We start from the raw sequence: 18,449 nt of genomic DNA on the forward strand, positions 1-18,449 counted from the left end.
TATCCTAATGTTTATTTTTAAAAAAATTATGTATATTTGTTTTGCATTTCAATTAGTGGGCCAGATTATCATTGTATATCGCTTTGTTTAAGAATCTGTTGGGAAAACTAACAAATGTTTATAATCTGTTGGAAAATCTAAGGTATCCTAATGTTTATTTTTAAAAAAATTATGTATATTTGTTTTGCATTTCAATTAGTGGGCCAGATTATCATTGTATATCGCTTTGTTTTATCCTAATGTTTATTTTTAAAAAAATTATGTATATTTGTTTTGCATTTCAATTAGTGGGCCAGATTATCATTGTATATCGCTTTGTTTAAGAATCTGTTGGGAAAACTAACAAATGTTTATAATCTGTTGGAAAATCTAAGGCACTACTCCGGGCACTTCCTCGTAGTTTCTTCCTCTTTTTGCTGTTCGGGTTCTCTCTCTTTTGCCCTTTTGAGGTTTGTTAGGTAGACATTGTACGCGTTTTTAGGTCATGTCTTTTTTTTTGGGTTAATGTTTTGTATTTTTTTGTTTTTTTGCTGTTCGGGTTCTAAAAGGATCAGAATTTTTTTATATTTTTTTTGTTTTTTTGTTTGAAGCAACAAGAGGCGAAACTCCAGCAGAAGAGGGGATCTATCAGCAATTAACCCTGATTCTGATTCTTATAAATCATCTACTGTCCCTTTAAGCCTCACCCACGCTACGTATCTAAAATATCAGGCTGGCGGAGATTTGATTACTGAAGAATCAATATCGCTAGTAGGTAGGAATTGATAGCCCATGTGCACATTTTCAATTGAATATATAAGGGGCTGTTTGGTTGTTGTTGGTAAAGTTGAGTATTTATGACACAACTTGGAAAATTGTTGTCCATCTCATCAATTTTACTTTTATACTTTTCTTTGTTTGTTTTTGATTGAAATAGAATCATAAAACAATTGTTTGGTTTGCAAAATAAAACTTTAATTGTTTGTTTGAAAAGTGTAAAAAGTGATCCCTACTCAAATGATCATATTGGTTGGAATTACTTTTTCCAGACTTCAATGTCAGCTTTCTCCTAAAATCATGTCTTTTTTTGTGAAATCACTTTACAAGCCACATCAGCATATGAAATCACTTTACACTATTTTCACAACTACAAACAAACAATTGAAAGTGATGAAAGCTGACATTGGGACCCATTTTTTTACACTTTCCATCCTTTTAAAAGCTGACATTGGGACCCATTTTTTTACACTTTCCATCCTTTTACATGGTAAAAACATACAACCAAACGGGCCCTAAACGATGCCTGCCTTTTAAAAGTAAAAGATGCTTTAATAAAAAAAGAAGGAACTTCAAGAGAAAATCAAGAGAATAGTGATTCTTTTACGCCCGGTAGAATCTCCTGAATCTTTGGAGATCACCTCACACACGCATGTATCATACATCAGGGCTCATGAAGAATTAATTACCTGAAAAGAATGAAGATCGTAGATAGGCTGGAATCGGTAGCCCATGTGCGTTTAACTTTTAGTATCTCAAGCAAGCCAATACAAAACGTATTATTAGGAACAATGCAACACTTGTTTCATCGCTAAATAAAGATGCCAACAAGCAAATATCATCAGATCAGTTGAGGAAACAATTTCAGAATTCCTCCTGCGCCCTATTAATGCACTTCGTCCAGTTCTTCACTGAACGCGGTGCATATTGTTGGGAAGCAGCAGATGGAAACACGTGAAGAAATGTATATATTCTGATATTAGAGAGCATTTTTACATGTAAACATGAAAACATTTAAAAAAATAGCATAGGGAAGAGAAAAAAAAGATAAAGCAGCATCTAAATTAACTCATCCTGTTACATCATTTTCCCAGTCTGAAAAATTCACCATATCTGCGTTCTTCAAGAATTAGCCACTTCCAGATCTCAGTGTATTGCTAAGCCTGCAAATAATAAGATAAATTCTTGCATGTTCTAAAACTTAATATAAATGTATTTTCCAAACGCCATGTGGTTTATTATTAGATAAAAGCGTTGCAATTGTGCCAATAAAATCAAAATAGGAGGCCACTTTGGGTTTGGGTTTGGCTAAACACTTGAGCCAACGAAAGGAAAGGTTGAAGTAGACATAATTATGTGGCCTACAGCACAACGAAAGAGCATTTTTTTTAATTGGAATACAAGAGAAAGCAAAATCAAAAGCCATATTTTACGATTGCACCACTTCCTCAGATGCAAATGGGAATTACCAAAAACGTCAATAGCTTGGACTATTCTCTATGCAACCAGACAAAATTGAAGCGACAAAAAGTGAAAAACAGAATCAACCATCGATTTTGAATTACACAATACATCCGCCAGTAATTGCAATAATTACATTCAGAATGTTTAATGAACACTAACAAATTCTAATCTTGAGACCAATTATATCTTTTCAAAAAATCAAGCGATGACAGAGGAAACTATTTTCCATCTAATAATAAATAAATCTTAAAAAAAATGAACACAGGAAGCTATTCTCCATCTAATAATTAATAAATCTTAAAAAAAATGAACACCCAAGAAACACTGAAAAAATGTATGATGATTAAGGCCAAGTAACACAAACTTACCATGAACTTTCATCAATTTCCATTAAATTAGCAGCAACTTCCTAAATAATGGAAAATAAATATAAACTTTTCTGATTTCAGTGAACTATCCTCCATTACTGTCTGCTTGGAATGTAATCATATATCAAAATCATATGCTAAGTTATGAACGAAAATACCCTTCCAATGGGGCTTTTAATAACCCTCCCAACCTACGCCCCCTCATCTTCTTCCTTTCCTTCAGTGTTCATGACAGGGCAGGAACAACTGGATATGCCAATGATTGCGGTCGAATCATACTGTTAAATATGACCTAAATCAATTTAAGAGCCTTAATAGAAGGTTAAAATGTTTTGTGAGTCCTCACTTTTACATGAAGTCCTCCAAATGGTCCACAAGATTGTACGACAAACCCCTTTTTCCTCTTCATAGTTTCCTATTCTCCATAAGAATTTAAGAATTTGGCCAACTTAAAAAGCATAATGTCAGATTTGACGGCCAGGTATTTAATTTTTCAAATAATTGACAGGCAAGCATACTGTTCTCTTTTCTCCAGAATTGTCAGCATTTGACATGAAAATGATATACATGACAATGCTGCTTTGTAATAGTCAATATTCAATGTTCATCTGTCGCTCAAGCTACTCTAATTGCCCCATCCCTACTTTAACAAGCTCAATACCGGTCACGACTATAATATCCTACACTAGATTATTGAATTGCTCATAAATATCCGTGTCACAAATGGTCCTCCAAATCAACTCTGTGTTACCAACTTGTCAGACGATGGAAAAAAGTACACAAATCATGAATGATTGCATATCTATGCTACTATATTAAAAACTTTAAGTGAGGGAAGAAAAAGTTTGGAGAAGAAGGAAATTGTCCATCTCAGTGAAGGTACGAGGACAATTTCATCATTTCAGACAAATTTTCTCTTTTTCTTTTCTTGTCTTTCTTTATTTCTAGAACTTTCTAAAGCATATCAAGTATATCTAAATACTTAGTTTAAAAATAATTAAATAAAATAATCTGAAGATGAAATACAAAAAAGATTCTTCTTAATGACATCCAGGAAATTTACTCGTTACTCAAATTGAAATTTATGCCAGAACCAATTTCAAATAACGTAAGATAAAAAATCGCAAAGTAAACGAACAAATATCATAAAAAATCTTTGAAATATCTACGATGCTTTAGGGTATTAATTGATCCTGTTTATACAAAACTTATAACAAATAAGTTCCAATGTCGGCTGCACCTGCATTTGCAGGTGCAATAATGCTAGTCATCATAGCTACTCCAGGTTTGGTTTTTATTATAAAATGGTAGAGATGTACTATAGCCAGGAAAAGCTACATTTCACATAAGGACTGACGCAGCATGATGTGTGCCATGCTTACTTAGCTGCAGTTTTATACCAGGAAGTATGGGTTACAGAGCTGTCCACAATGGGAGTCTTGTTGAGGTAATGCAAAGAGTACGTATTTGAGGTCATTCCAGCTGGAACTAACATACATAAGAGAGTAAGTTTGGAATGGTAGTGCAGCCACTTCTAAATGACAAGCTTTCACAATATCTATGACTAGCCTTAGCTAAGATTATTAGGACATGTTGGCTTCTTTTGATTTATCATATCTTAAGATCCAAATTTGAGCACGGGCAGTGTTATATGGGAACTATTCTTTTAAAGGATATTTTACATCAATATAAAATTGCATTACATTCTTCTTTAAAGTCTAGTCTATTGAGAGAACACCGACGTCAAATAGCAGAGTATTAGAGCTTCCACAATTGGATGTCAAGACGGACTTAAGGCGAAAGCTAATAGTTCTAGGTTTTGGCCTTCACAGTGATATGGTTATAAAATCAACTCTTTATAAAAGATAACTCAAAAGTAGTTAAATTGAAATATTCCAGAAGTAATTATGAGAAGAGATCTCCTGATTTCTGAGCATCTTCATAGAAAAAAGTGGCGGTTGATGTGCATGAATCAACAAAATGAATGTTGAGATCAAAACTGTGCAGTGTCGTCTTTATTAACTAAAATCAGCATTTGAAAACAAAATCCAGCTTACCAGTCCAAGCCCTCAAATATCCCTTCTCCTTTAATAGCTGAAGTTTTAAAGATGGCCCATTGACGGCTTTTAATCTTATGAAGTTCTAGAGACTCAGTTATTGCAGCATCATCAAGTGCACCTGGGAGATCCTGCAATGATATTGTAAAAAGATGAAATATATAAAACATGTACAACTATAATTCTGTCTGATTAATATAAAAGAAATTGCATTTTGTGTTGATTCTCATATATGAAGAAGATGGTCCCTGACTTCAACAAATTAAAACCAGAGATGTCAGGGATGATTTAGTGACTAAAAACTATCCTCACCTGCTTGTTTGCATAAATGAGGACAACTGCACCTTTTAGTTCTTCCTCCTGATCGAAAAAGAATAAGGAATTAGTTGCTTGTTTTTGGTTCAAGGACATCATACATGAATAGTATAAATCAGAAATAAGCTTTTATATAATTTCATTATTAATAAAGAAAAGAAAATGTATTCGTAAATATAGCATATCACATATAACTTAAGAATCTCAGGTTTTATTTCATATTAATATGCATTATGCATCAAATGGGGCTCATGTGTAGGTAGTAACTAGTAAGGGTGCATTCGGTCCGGATATGGCTCGGATATGATGCTTACCATATCCATATCCGCTTACCCATCTTGGATACGGATACAGATGTAACTCGGTAAGGAAAATTCATAACCATATCCGCTAAAAATCGGATACGGTTACGGATATACATGAGGATATGCATACGGATACAAAACGGATATAAGAAAACTAGATGGTATTGAGAAAAACGTAGTTCATGTGATACAAAAGAGTTGGTTAATATGTTCATTATAACTGAAAAGTTAAGATTAGACATCTTGATCATCAAAATTAACCACAAATCCATAATCTAAAAATCGAAACTATCGTAAGAGTATGATCAATATGTATTCGGATATTTCGGATACGGATACGTATATTTCAGTACAAAACCATATCCGTAACCATATCTTATCGGTTATAGATTTGAGTAACCACATCCGCATCCTAACGGATACGGTTACGGATATTTTGTCGGATACGGATACAGTTTAGCACCCCTAGTAGGTAGTCTTAATTTTTTTTTACAGTCTGCTGTTGGATCACATATCTTTCACCACACAAATTACTCTACATACAACAACAATGATGACGACACATAAGGCTACAGTCTCACAGTCTCACTTGTCTTTTAGATGTGCTTAGAAATTAGGACATAAGTTGCAGCTATATTTCCACTTGAATTTTTCAGGAATGCACTAACTAAAAGTTTATTAGCAAATGAATGCCCTGAGAAATAAAAGAAAACAATAGTCAATAAAACTAGTTCTAGATGGCATCAGAGCCTACCATGTTAGAGAATATAAGAACTATAATGACAATTAAAAACAAATGGATACAAAAATTGGCAACTTCCACGATTTGTCACACTTAAATTGCTTGAGAAGAATGAGGATGGGGATGAAATTTAATCCAAAAGCATAATTAAGATTTTTAATTAGCAATCAGACTAGAAATGCACACAATATTTCAGCCAAAAAGAAAATAAGAGACCAGTTGAGGACAAAAGAGGTACTGGACTAATAGTTGGGGGCAAAAAAGGTACTAAGATCAAATCAAACTAAACATAGGTTGATGAACAAACCAATACCAGAAAGAAGTAGGTAAAGCTCTTAACCTACTATGAAACTTAAGAAAATACTAAAATTCTGATCTTTGCAACTCGAATTTGATATCTACTTGCATTTATAATAACGCTTCAAGTCGAGGGGCCAACTAAATATCAACATGAGCAGGAATATAAAAAAAGGGTTAAAGGTCCTACTGCAATTAAAAAATAATCATCCACAGCTAAGCGAAAAAAGAGTTTTTATTTTTTTGGGGTCGNAGGAGGGGGGGGGGGGGGGGGATTTAGAAAATATGTTAAAAATGAAATATTCATCAGATAGGTATAACAGCGAGTAAGAGAACTGTTCATTAATGGATTCAGATAGTTTTAGGTGAGTAATATATCTAATTAAAGGCACTGATATTATATTCAGTGGAGCAGTAAGGAAAAAATCATGTCATGCAATTTATATAGAAATATGAGTGCTGGAGAAAGACTGCAGCAAATATTAAGACGATCAAGTTCAAAGAAACAAAGAATCAGGTCAGATTTAGTATAACTCAATGCTATAAAATATAAATAGAAATTTTACTTGAGCTACTATGTCCATACTAGAAAATCTCCCACCATGCCCTATTTCCTAGCCCTTCTGAGCGAAACCGGCATAGTGTTAACTCCAACAATGATATTATTCCCCATCAATTCATTTGAACCAAAGCCTCAGACTAATCTTAGCTTCAACTATCATTTCTAAGTAAAAGTTCAGAGTTGGCATGTAGATATGACCTGATAGGTACAACATTTAACGATTCTCAAGAAAGTATGTAGAAAATCAAGTGCAGCACACCCACGTTCCCGAGCTCGTATCCAGGCTAAACCGACACATATGGTTAGCTCCTGTCAAGATGTCATTTGCCATCTATTCATCTGAACCAAAGCCTAATGCCAATCTTACAACTAGCATTACAATTAAAAGTTCAGTGTTGGCATTTAAATATGGCCTGGTAAGTATAACATCTAAAGGTTCTGCAGAAAGCATGTACAAGATTCTTCAAAAACAAAGTCCACAGACTCTCAATCATCCTGCACTGTTAGCTAAAATTGATGTCCCCACTGACACCTCCTCTAATGTGCTATTATTCCCTAGTCCTGACCCATGGAATAAAACCGAAATCACTGATTGTACATAAGAAGTATATTTCAGAACGTGGGTTACCTCCAAGATAGCATGAAATTCTTCCTTGGCAGTTACCAACCTATCAGTGTCACTCGAGTCAACAACATATATAATAGCTTGAGTGTTTGGAAAATAACATCTCCAGTATGGCCTGCAAGAGTAAAATAAAATATTCTTGTTAAGCCAGTAACAACATCTTCATGGATATACTTCAATTCAACTAAAAGTTCACATACACAGAAACAACTATGCTTAATACACAGAACCCGACATGCTTGTTTATCCATCACTCAGATACGTGTAACATAAGCAGAAAGATCAGGGAAACATGGTATACTTTAAACTTCGCATATACAGGTCAAATTATGTAGATGTGTATGTTAATCTGAACTGTCTTCATAGAGACAAGATGTCATGTTTCTTAAACGTGGAAGGTGCGAATCAAGATTGGAATTCATAATCCAATTGTAAGGGTTGCCACCGGGTGGTCTTTTTTTCGACATCTGCACTAAATTGTTTTCCTGCTCAATCTAGACAGGAACAAAAATTTAGGCAAATTGATATCTCTCAATGCCTTCCAACCCATTTGTTTTCCTTTCCCTTTGTACTGAAATCATCGCCCAGAGAGTCTATTTGATTCTTATATAAACAAATCACTGAAGAGAAGTAAGCATTTCATTGCCAAGCTTTACAATATACAGCAAGCATGGTATCCTAGATCAGGAAAGATAGATGGAGAATGACATTTTGTAAAAAATGAAGTGCTTAAGAGCACAGTGAAGAGTCTCATTGGAAGATAAATGACTTCTTAGCTGTTCATCCTAGTCATACCATTCTTATAGCTCACAGGATTGCAGAGTGAGTTGGTAGGTAACCATGCTTGCATTGGATAGCAGATCAGAAAACATTATGCGAATGGATTTTAATTGGAGTGAATAACCTCTGAAATATACAACTGAAACAATAAGGACCATAAAGTCAGAAATTAAGAGAAGGAGACATAGTCATTGTTTTGCAGGGAATAAGTCAATAAATCCAACAGGACAGTTCTCTCTTGCTTCCTAGCTACAAACAAAAGGTAAGAGTGAAATATCTCATTGGTTCTCCTGAATTTCAATCAGGAAATGGTACCCAAATTCCCAAATCCCAAAGTTGATACCACAAACCACTACATAGACCAATACATTTCCTGAGATTTCGAACCTGTATGCGATTCCTTAAATCACGAAGTGGATGCTTTTAAATATTCGTTGCTGTCTTTTCTTTTCCCCTTACCATCTCCAAATTTCAGTTGAAAAAAACTCTTAGCTAGAAGTCTCTCCTAATTTGACCAAAGTAAAGATTCCTAATTTATATCATTTTCCTCGTTACCCAGTTTCTGAGTAAGTATTTTGGAGACCCATGGTACAACTGTTAGAAATAATAGATGGACATATGTGAATTTCACTTATTTTGATGATTCTCTCTTTAAATTGTGTGTGTGGGTGTAGGGACTAGTGAGCAATGAGTTCATGGGATCTACAGTCATTTCTCCACATGTAACAATGACCAGAATATTAAATCATTTTTTTTATTGTACTCTGCTGTTTGACATGAGATGATGCTAAAGATGCTTCTGCCAGAACAAAAACTTTATCTAATCTTTAGTTTAGCAAACCGTTCAGTATTCAGTGAAAGGGCTATGAGAGGTATATGAAGCATGGAAAGTAGGATTTTGTGCAGCCGTCAGTTAAGGTAAAAACAAAATACGATATTTTACTTTAATGTTTTCAGGTTTAAAGACAAGTTTTAGCTATGAACTACAATCTCGCAACAAAAAACTCACTTAAATCGTGTACATGATGGCAAAACAAATAACCAAAAGGTATATGCCTATATGAATATGAACTTCTAGAGGACATTCACATGTACAGAGTGTGTATTAAAGAATAAAACATACAGAGATAAATTGATAATAACTGAAGAAAATAAAAACAATCTAGAAAGCTGTCACTGGGTAAGTGAGCGTATTTGTTAAAGAGGAGCATAATGAAACACCTGATGCTCGTCTGCCCACCTGTTCCACAAAAACATAGCGACCATGTCAAAACATAATCAAGAAGTAGTATCCATTAACATATACAGAATTTGAGAAAGCAAGTAGAACTCTAGTTACACTAGTCTTTATTTAAAATCCATTAGAGCACCATTTCTATAGAGCTAGTGAAAATTCCAATAGACTTGATATGCGCAAACAAGACACGTGTTAACTTCTTTTGATGTTAAAAAAACTTCTTTTAATGTTAAAAAAACTTCTTTTGACATCGGTGTACCAGATGCAACTAGAACTAGTAGGAACATTTATATTAAAAGAAGGGATAGGACCAATGAGGTATATGCTCAAACTTCAGTAATGTTCAGCATTGAAGTAGTTAGTTTGATAAGTAACTATATCATTATGCTGGTGGTTAATTTATCAACATTTAACGCACCTATGTTCAGTCATTATAACTAGAGTACTAAAATTCATAAAACATTTTGATTCGACAAAAAATAATAAGATTGGGAACAATAGCTAAAGGAGTCATAAGATTGGGGAAAGAAAAGGAAGAAAAATGAATGGATTTCAATTGTGATATATCCCGTTTGACAAGCATTTTACGTATTAATGATTGCTCTAATGCAAGAAATTGCAACAGATTACACCCTTGGTCACAGTTGCTGAATTTTTTTGAATAGCAAATAGAAGAGTTCCTCAATTTTTTAATAATGCTTACTGGTTTTGTTAACAGTAAATTTCACAAACCCCCAATAACCTTGGGCGGTTCCCCATGAAATTACCCTGGCCTTTTTTCTCACTAAACCCCTTGAACGTAGGGTTGTCTCACAAAAGCCCCTCTAAACTTTCAAACTTTTCTCGGGAACAACCTAGCAACGATAATGGATGAACAAGCTACATACAAAAAATAATTGATAACGACCATCAACACTGTTAGGGGGCTTCTTTGGAAATTTTGAATGTTTATGGGTGATTGTTGTCACCCCCAAAGTTTAGGGGTTTGGTGGGAGAAAAGTTCACGGGGTTTCATGTGAAACCCCTCAAAGTACAAAGAAGTTTTGTGAAATTTAACTTTTTGTTAATCATAATTCAAAAATACAGAGTTCTAAGACGGGCGATAAAAGTTTTAACTCCCCTGCCCAAAAAAATAATATATCACAGCCCCACCTCTTTGTTGTTTATGCAAGAACATTGCAGAAGGAGGTGTGGCATACTTTAACAGTCTTAATAATCTGGTTACCGTGCCACTTAAGGAGAAAAGACATTGTTCTGCAGATCTAATGCTCATAAATAACAGCTCCTATAGTATGTTTGTTAGGTAGAAGATTTCTAATGGCAAATGCTTGGAAATTGGTATCAAGCATGATGAAACTTGTAGGCCAAAGAACAAAACTTATGAAAAAAAGTTAAAGACTCGGCATGCAAAGCTCTATCATAAATCTCTATGAAGTAAAAACATGTACCAGGAGAGGAAGAGTAGTTTCTTATTGAACACCAGTTTTAGATGCTAGAACTTCTTTAGGAGAAATGGTTGCAACCTTTCTTGTCTGTTGATAGTACCCAACTATTACTCTTGCATGATTCTATGGCATAGGTTGGCTGAAACAAATAGATGACCCTAATTTTGTTGGCACTCAGACCACTCAGCAATCAAATGAACTACAAGCAGAAACTGGGAGGCACTTAGGCACTACGAAGAGCTGAAACACTCAGCAATCAAATGAACTACAAGCAGAAACTGGGAGCCACTTTGGCACTACGAAGAGCTGAAACACCAACAAGGCGCTCCTGGGGCTATATATATTTACGAAACTATCAAACAATAAACCAAAAGCCACCTGCCTTCATACAGCTCTATAAACTATTATTTCTAAGCCTTGTTAGTGTTTCTTTATGCTGACACGAGAATGGTATAAAAACAGATCAAGTTTGGAGAAAAGATGGCTTCGAAGTGGCAAACTTGAAAGGAAACAAAATAAATCTGAAAAGAAAAACTATTATTTTGGCATACATCGTTAGTCTACCATCAAGAAATCTAAGCTTTTGGATGAAAGTGGCATTTGCCTAATAGCTACAAAAGTTGTAGACACGAAATTAGCATGACATTACTAGACTTAGTACGAAGACTATTGCATTCTTTTTAGAACAAATAATAATAATAATAATAATAATTTTCCATTCAACAATCTTACCATCATAGTTACTGTTCAAAGCCCTAGGTTTTAGTAGCACTAATTAAACAAATGCTAAACTGAGAAAATTAAACAAATTAATAGAACAAATGAAAGGGTTTCAACATACCAAGATCCCAAACTTGGAACTTAATGTTGTTGTACTGCACAGTTTCCACATTGAACCCAATCGCTGAAAATTACAACAAAAAAAAACAAATTAATTATTCAAGCCTACTCGTATCAAATGTGTGTGTGTGTGTGTGTGTGAGAGAGAGAGAGAGAGAGAGAGAGAGAGAGAGAGAAATAAGAGCAGAAATTGAGCTACTTGGAATCGTCGACACCACTTCCCCCATCTGAAGCCTATCTGTTAATCAAAACCAAAACACAAATTAATCCCTCAAAAATAAAAAAAAATTAAAATTAAAATAAATTGATGAGAAAGAAATTGGAAGAGGGAGAGTACAGAGGATCGTGGTTTTTCCGGCATTATCGAGGCCGAGAACGAGGATCCGAGCCTCCTTATTGCCGAAGATAGAAGAGAGCATCCGCGTGAAGAGGATCCCCATTAGATCTGATCCGATAAGAGCTTCTCGATCGGATCTTTAGCCGATAACGGATCCGGATCTGGATCCGCAGAAACCCTAGTTTTCTCTATGAGAGAGAAGAGCAGATCTTAAAGAGCTTGAGATCGCTGGGGGATTTTTATTTGGTCGTGGCAAGGGAGAGAGAATTTTGTTGCACGATAAAGCGTTTTAGCTTATTTTTCACGCGGGGCTGGTTTCGCCGGTGGTTTGTGCGGGGCCCGGTAAGGAAAGAAATTAAAATTGCAAGAAACACCTCCATCTATTAATTACTTTTCGCAAAAAGCCTCCGTTTATTAAATTTCACCAAAACCTCCCTAATCCGCAGAAGAGTAATTACATCGTTATTTTATAAACATGTTCGTGACAAACTTGAAATGAACGTGAGGGTGTTTTTTTTTTTTAATTTAATAACTTATATGATCTTCTTCGTCAATAACGTGAAATATTATATTCTATCACAAACTATCGAGATATAACTCGATATTACAAGAAAACATTCCCTAATATTATGAGATATGCAGTTAAAAGGTTATCGGTTTTTCTTGTTTTGCTTTTATTTACTTTCCTATGCAAAGCTTTGCAGGTCCTAGATTACGAGTAACGATCAGGACCGAGCATTTTCGGCTGACATCGACTTGCTAGTTGAGCGATCAGCATAGCGGATAGACTGAATTAAGTTATATACGAACATTTAGCGCTAACAAATTGAGCAACTGCGGCCGTACAATCCAAAGTAGGATAAATTCACAAATACAGGCGACAATAAATTTTCCAGAATAAGTTGAAACCAACAATATCAATCACCAGACATTTAGCGCTAAAAATTTTTAACGATTGACGAACGGTCGAGAGAACCACTGAAGAGGAACTTAATGTTACAACGACGAACATATTACAACAGCCCACCTAAAAAACCAACACAAAAAACAAGACGACGATAACGCAGCATTGCTCGCTTTCAAACCAAAGCCATCAGCAAAAGAAAAGCAGCAACAGTTTTCCATCCATCCTGCTCTCTTGACAGGCAGAAAACAATCACTAAAAAGCTCACCTGGTTCAACCAAAATGGGCTCCTCAAAGAATTGTACACATCCACACTTTCTTCTTCTATAGCTCGAGGAAGACAAACTCCTCGATAGCAGGAACCTCGCCGATCTTCTTCAGTGTTTCCTTGCTAGGCTTCTCATCGACGCCGATAGCCATAATCGCCTGCTTCGTCGGCAGAGTCCTGCAAACACTCATAAAACTGACGTTCACATTGGCCTCCCCTAGAATGTTACCAACTCTCCCAATCATTCCAGGCTGATCAACCTGATGACACAAAATCAAGTTGCCCTCGAGACTGACGTCGACGCTGAAGGAGCCGACGAGGGTGAGATGGGGGACGCCATCCTTGACTCTGCCCTCGACGACGATGTCGCCGCCGTCCGAGATGGCACTGGCGAACTTGGAGTCGACGTTGGAGAGATGGACCTGTAATGTGGAAACGAACCAAATAATTAACAAATGGTTTTTAGTATTTGATTCACGAGCGAACAGAATTTAACTAGATGTATATCCGATTCGTTTAGTTTCACCCCTTACAATTTGTATTATTACATGCATATGTTAAGTTTTTGACGTATTTAAATTTGTAATTTAAGTTCTATACTCATTTTGACAAACTTAACTGACCCCATCTTAGTTTTTAAACCAAATTTCTATAACTAAATACAAGTGTTTTTTTAATTAAATACTTTAATATTCATAAGCTATAAATTATTAGTTGACTCAAATTTTCTGTAAATATTCGCGAATATTTGAAAAGTAGCATTAGAATTCGAGGAAATTCAGAGAGTGATATTTAATGTCGAAAGTTCTAAAAAATTACGAACACTGGTATTCGATTTGACCCATTTCCAATCCTACCTGGATGGTGTCGAGGGGGATCTCAGGGGAGCCATCATGGGAGACGCGCTCCTCGCTGATGCGGAGGCCTCGTTGTTTGGCGGTGTAGTCGGCATTGACGAGGTTGATGAAAACGCTGGAGATGGGCTCAATGATGCCCTTGGTGATCATGGCTCGGAGGATTCTTGTGTCGAGGTCATCTGGGTCTCGGGCGGAGGTGTAGACTACCTTGACTCCCTTTATGCCGCTGCCGCCAGCTACTAGCTGTACTGCTAGCCTGCCGAGCTTTTCCGCAAGGACAACATAAGGGGCTAGCTCGGAAAGAGCCTGAAAGGATCATGAACGGTTCAGAATCTAGGATCAATTTAGCAATGAGTGTCAATACCGGCACTTAAAATACCCCAAAGTCTACTCTATTTTTTACTTTGATACCCAAAAGTATCCTTTTGCCCAAAATATACCCCAATGTTTACCTCATTTTAACTTTGATGCCCCCAAAGTTTTCTTTTGCTCAAAAAGCACCCGAAAGTTCAATAAATTTAACTTTATTGCCACAAACTTTAACAAAATTTTAACAAAAAAATTAAGTTTTGGTATTAAAGTTAGATTTTTTTTTCCTTTTTTTTAACTTTGGGGTATCAAATTAATGAGCTAATCTTTGCGATATATAAGTGCAGATAACCATCTCTTAAAACTAAGCAGGACAAGATGTTCATATAATCGGTGTGGAATATACACAAGGAGGAAGAGATAGAAGAAACTGAGCATAAAATTTGACACGCAAGTATGCTTTTGCAAGACCTTAAAACTGAAAAAACTAAGTATCCTGTAACAAAAAAGTGTAGCGGGCAGCAAATAAAGAACTCAAAAATGTGATTGGTAAGGGAATTTCATAGTGGTGGTTACCTCAGCTGAAACCATAGGAGCGTTTACTGCAGTTGCAGAAAGTTCACCCTGCAAAGCCCCAACTACAGCCTCTGCTATTTCAATGGCTACTCCTTCCTGAATGTTATAGTTATAGAAAGGGGTTGTGTTGACATGGATATTAATGAGAAGTATAGAAATTATTGAGAAGAACATGGACACGTTGTGAGGAGAATACAAACCTGAGCTTCCACAGTGCTAGCTCCAAGGTGAGGAGTGACGATAACGTTCTCATGCTGCACCAGCTTGCTCTCTTTTGGTGGGGGCTCTACTGTGAACACATCAAGTGCCGCCTGTTCCGAGTAATGAAAGCTATTAGTACAGTTCAAATGCATGATTAGCAATCTAAGTCAGGATAGCTGGAAAAACAAAATTTTATTTTATGACCAGATTGTTAAAGCCAAATATCAGAAACCTTTTTTTATGTTCAGTAGATCACCAGTGCACTTGTGTCTAAGTCTAACGCATATTTTGGGGTCACAATGTGATCAAAAGTAACATTTTGACACCGGAGTCCTGAATTAAAAATAATAAAAAAATAATGCAGTTTGGATTCTATGATAGGCTTCAGCAAATCAGCAATCACCTGTTTTATCACTGGATACCATAAGGTGGTGAACCGAATAATCGGGCAACACACTTATGATGAGTTACTTTCATTAGTTTAAAGTATGAATAACAATAAATTAAACCTACATGTTAATTAGCAAACTCCATGACAAATTTATCATATAGATCATCCTAGTTAAAACCTTATATTTATTTACCTTTTTTTTAAAGAATAAGGGCCTTAGCCCGTTTTACTAAGAGAAGAAGACAGAGAGGAATCCAAGTTAAAACTAAAAAAATCATCCAATTATATGCAAAGATATGACTGTTTTGTTCATATTAGTACCTAACAGATAGAACCTACCCAAAAACATAACAGTAAAACAGAGAGCAAGGAAAAGGACATATTTGTCATTACGACTACTTGGAAAAGAGAGCGATTTTCCCCCTAAAAACTGCATAAAATTAAAGATCACGAAGGTAAAATTGACAGATTATAAAGATCATGAAGGTAAAATTATTAACAAAAAAGAAATCTTTAAAAGTTATAGTACGAGAGATTTAAGACCAAATGGCCAATCTGAATCTGGCAGCCATCAAGTAAGACAAGACACCTTAACATAGTTAGCTTTTTGGGTCAAATTGATCTAAAAAGACCAACTGTACGAAGACCAATATGAAAGATAAAACCTGGATGACAACTAAAAGATCATTAATCTGGGCATATGGAGTACTTGCAGCACTGCAATGTAAATAACACGAAATTAGCTACCTGAGCAACTGTTCCCTTGTCAAGGGCTCTTAGTAAGGCATCTTCGTCAATTACTCCGCCTCGAGCAACATTGATGATGCGCGCTCCCTTTTTCATCTTTCCAAAAGTCTCATCATTGAAAACCTTTGATGTCGTAGGGGTAAGTGGCATATGGAGTGAGATGAAATCTGCAGTGGCTATTGCTTCATCAAATGACACTAGTTCTGCACCAATAGCACGGGCCCTGTCAGCAGGTGCATAGGGGTCATGTGCAACGACGTGCATGCCAAGTCCTTTTGCACGCCGAGCAACTTCTGAACCAACCTTTCCGAACCCCATAACTGCCAATGTCTTTCCCACAAGAGACACACCAACGTATTTGTTGCGCTGCCATTTTCCTAAATAATTATTTGAACATAGTAACACCCAGTAAGAAACCAAATCTTCCATTAAACAATTGAGATCTAAGCACAACACAAGATTCAGGTAATTCAAATGGCTAAAGCCAATTTAGACCACTGCATAATTACTGCAGAGTGTTTCCTTCTTGATGCTACTCTAACTTCCCATTATTATTTTCTTTCACTTCTATCAACGGTTGGCATGATTTTAAAATGATTGTTTTGACAACTTGTACTGGAGCATAATGTTTCATCGAGTAAATTGCATGATACCACGAATAAGTTACCTCAAAAACAGAAACCTTTTCTCTCCCAAAAGAAACCAAAATTGCCCAAATCAGAGATTGGAATATAAGATAACCTTCTTTTCCTGTAAAATTCTGGTTGGTCAAGTATGGAATTGATGGGTACAAAGAACCCTGGAGAATAGAGAGCAAGATCTTCAGGATCATCCAAAGTCCAAAATGACAGATACTCCAAAGGTTGGCTACAACCACCAATGTTTTGCCTTTATTGGCTAAAAGTACTACTAAGGGAGGAGAACTAAGATTTGAAGTATCAGAAGTTAGATTTGATAACGGTACACTAAGGAAAATAAAGAAAGAGAGCGACGATTAAGAAGTTTGTAATAAAATTATGATTTCCCCATTTACTTACCATTTTTAGTCTCAGTCTGCTGACACCTCAAGCAAAGATCTATGTCATAAATGGGACACATGAGCTATAGATGCATATCAGACATTGTGTAATTTTTTTCTGTATATATTAAAGAAATCACTGGGGTCAATATGTGAAGTCATGCCCTATTTGGCTATTTGTGTCATATGTTTGTGCCTTGTGCAACATAGATTGACTAATAAAAGGATACATGATGTCCATGCCTCAGAAAGCAGTACAGCTCAACATGGAAAAGCGGGGCTGAGGGCAACCGCACGATCTCATGTACTGGCCAGAATGAGAATTCACTATATGTTTACCATTACTTCTCTTCTCGAAGCCTATGATTACCATAATTGTATCCACAATTATTCTAACCTGCACCTCCCACTGGTAAACTTTGTCGTCGTTGCTTGTCATCAGATAGATAAACTTAGTTCATGCCTTTTACCACTTCTACGGGAATTGGTTATTTTACGCGATATATCAACCTAAGTGTGAATCAATTCCAGTTCAATTATCTATAAATTTGTCTTAAATTTGACTGGAAAGGGAACGTGTTTCATCATAGGTGTTGCCCAGTTAAAGACAAAGCCATAGCATCCTCATTCAGCCACCAATTCAAGACACAGGCTTAACCCAAAAAGAACGAGATGATCAACATTATTTGTTATAAAAGTTGCAAAAAAAAATATTTTTTTGGGCAACTCCAATTATTTACCAAAGAGAGTAAGAATCTCCAAAAACTACTGACCAAAAACTACTGACGTCAGCACCTGATAGAAGACGGCACCATCTGGTCACCGGTGGTGACGAGATCTCACCCACTCAAAGTTTAGGTTTCAAACTCCACGCACGCAATAATTCAAAAACGTATCAGATCTAAAACAAAGCTCGTCATAACTCACAGATCCAAAAGTAAACCAAAAAAAAAACGATCCGAAAGAAGGTAGAAATGAAGCTGTAATCTCACCGGCTTTCATCGAGGCATCCGCCTGCGCAACATTCCTCGCCATGGCAGCCATCAGC

At 36.0% G+C, this 18,449-nt stretch overlaps 2 protein-coding genes across 2 annotated transcripts in view; both read right to left on the reverse strand.

Moving 5' to 3' along the window:
* Positions 1,704-12,412, reverse strand: LOC109841320 (ADP-ribosylation factor 1). Its single transcript, XM_020410250.1, has 8 exons — positions 12,131-12,412; positions 11,993-12,031; positions 11,795-11,857; positions 9,493-9,511; positions 7,495-7,606; positions 4,958-5,005; positions 4,646-4,776; positions 1,704-1,919 (listed from the first exon to the last, which is right to left on the reverse strand). The coding sequence occupies exons 1-8, from the start codon at positions 12,231-12,233 to the stop codon at positions 1,886-1,888; spliced, it is 549 nt and encodes a 182-aa protein (XP_020265839.1). The 5' UTR covers positions 12,234-12,412; the 3' UTR covers positions 1,704-1,885.
* The window catches only part of LOC109842614 (D-3-phosphoglycerate dehydrogenase 1, chloroplastic-like), a 7,260-nt gene continuing 1,803 nt past the window's right edge, over positions 12,993-18,449 (reverse strand). Inside the window, exons 3-8 of the mRNA XM_020411466.1 lie at positions 18,394-18,449; positions 16,384-16,760; positions 15,245-15,355; positions 15,045-15,140; positions 14,160-14,465; positions 12,993-13,724 (exon numbers count right to left, since the gene is read on the reverse strand). The exon at positions 18,394-18,449 is cut by the window's right edge and continues 24 nt beyond it. Coding sequence (XP_020267055.1) covers positions 13,359-13,724; positions 14,160-14,465; positions 15,045-15,140; positions 15,245-15,355; positions 16,384-16,760; positions 18,394-18,449 — 1,312 coding nt within the window. The 3' untranslated portion in view covers positions 12,993-13,358. The remainder of the gene's footprint in view (positions 13,725-14,159; positions 14,466-15,044; positions 15,141-15,244; positions 15,356-16,383; positions 16,761-18,393) is intronic.

The sequence above is a fragment of the Asparagus officinalis genome, chromosome 5 (genome assembly GCF_001876935.1).
Source record: "Asparagus officinalis chromosome 5, Aspof.V1, whole genome shotgun sequence".
Lineage (NCBI taxonomy): Eukaryota > Viridiplantae > Streptophyta > Magnoliopsida > Asparagales > Asparagaceae > Asparagus > Asparagus officinalis.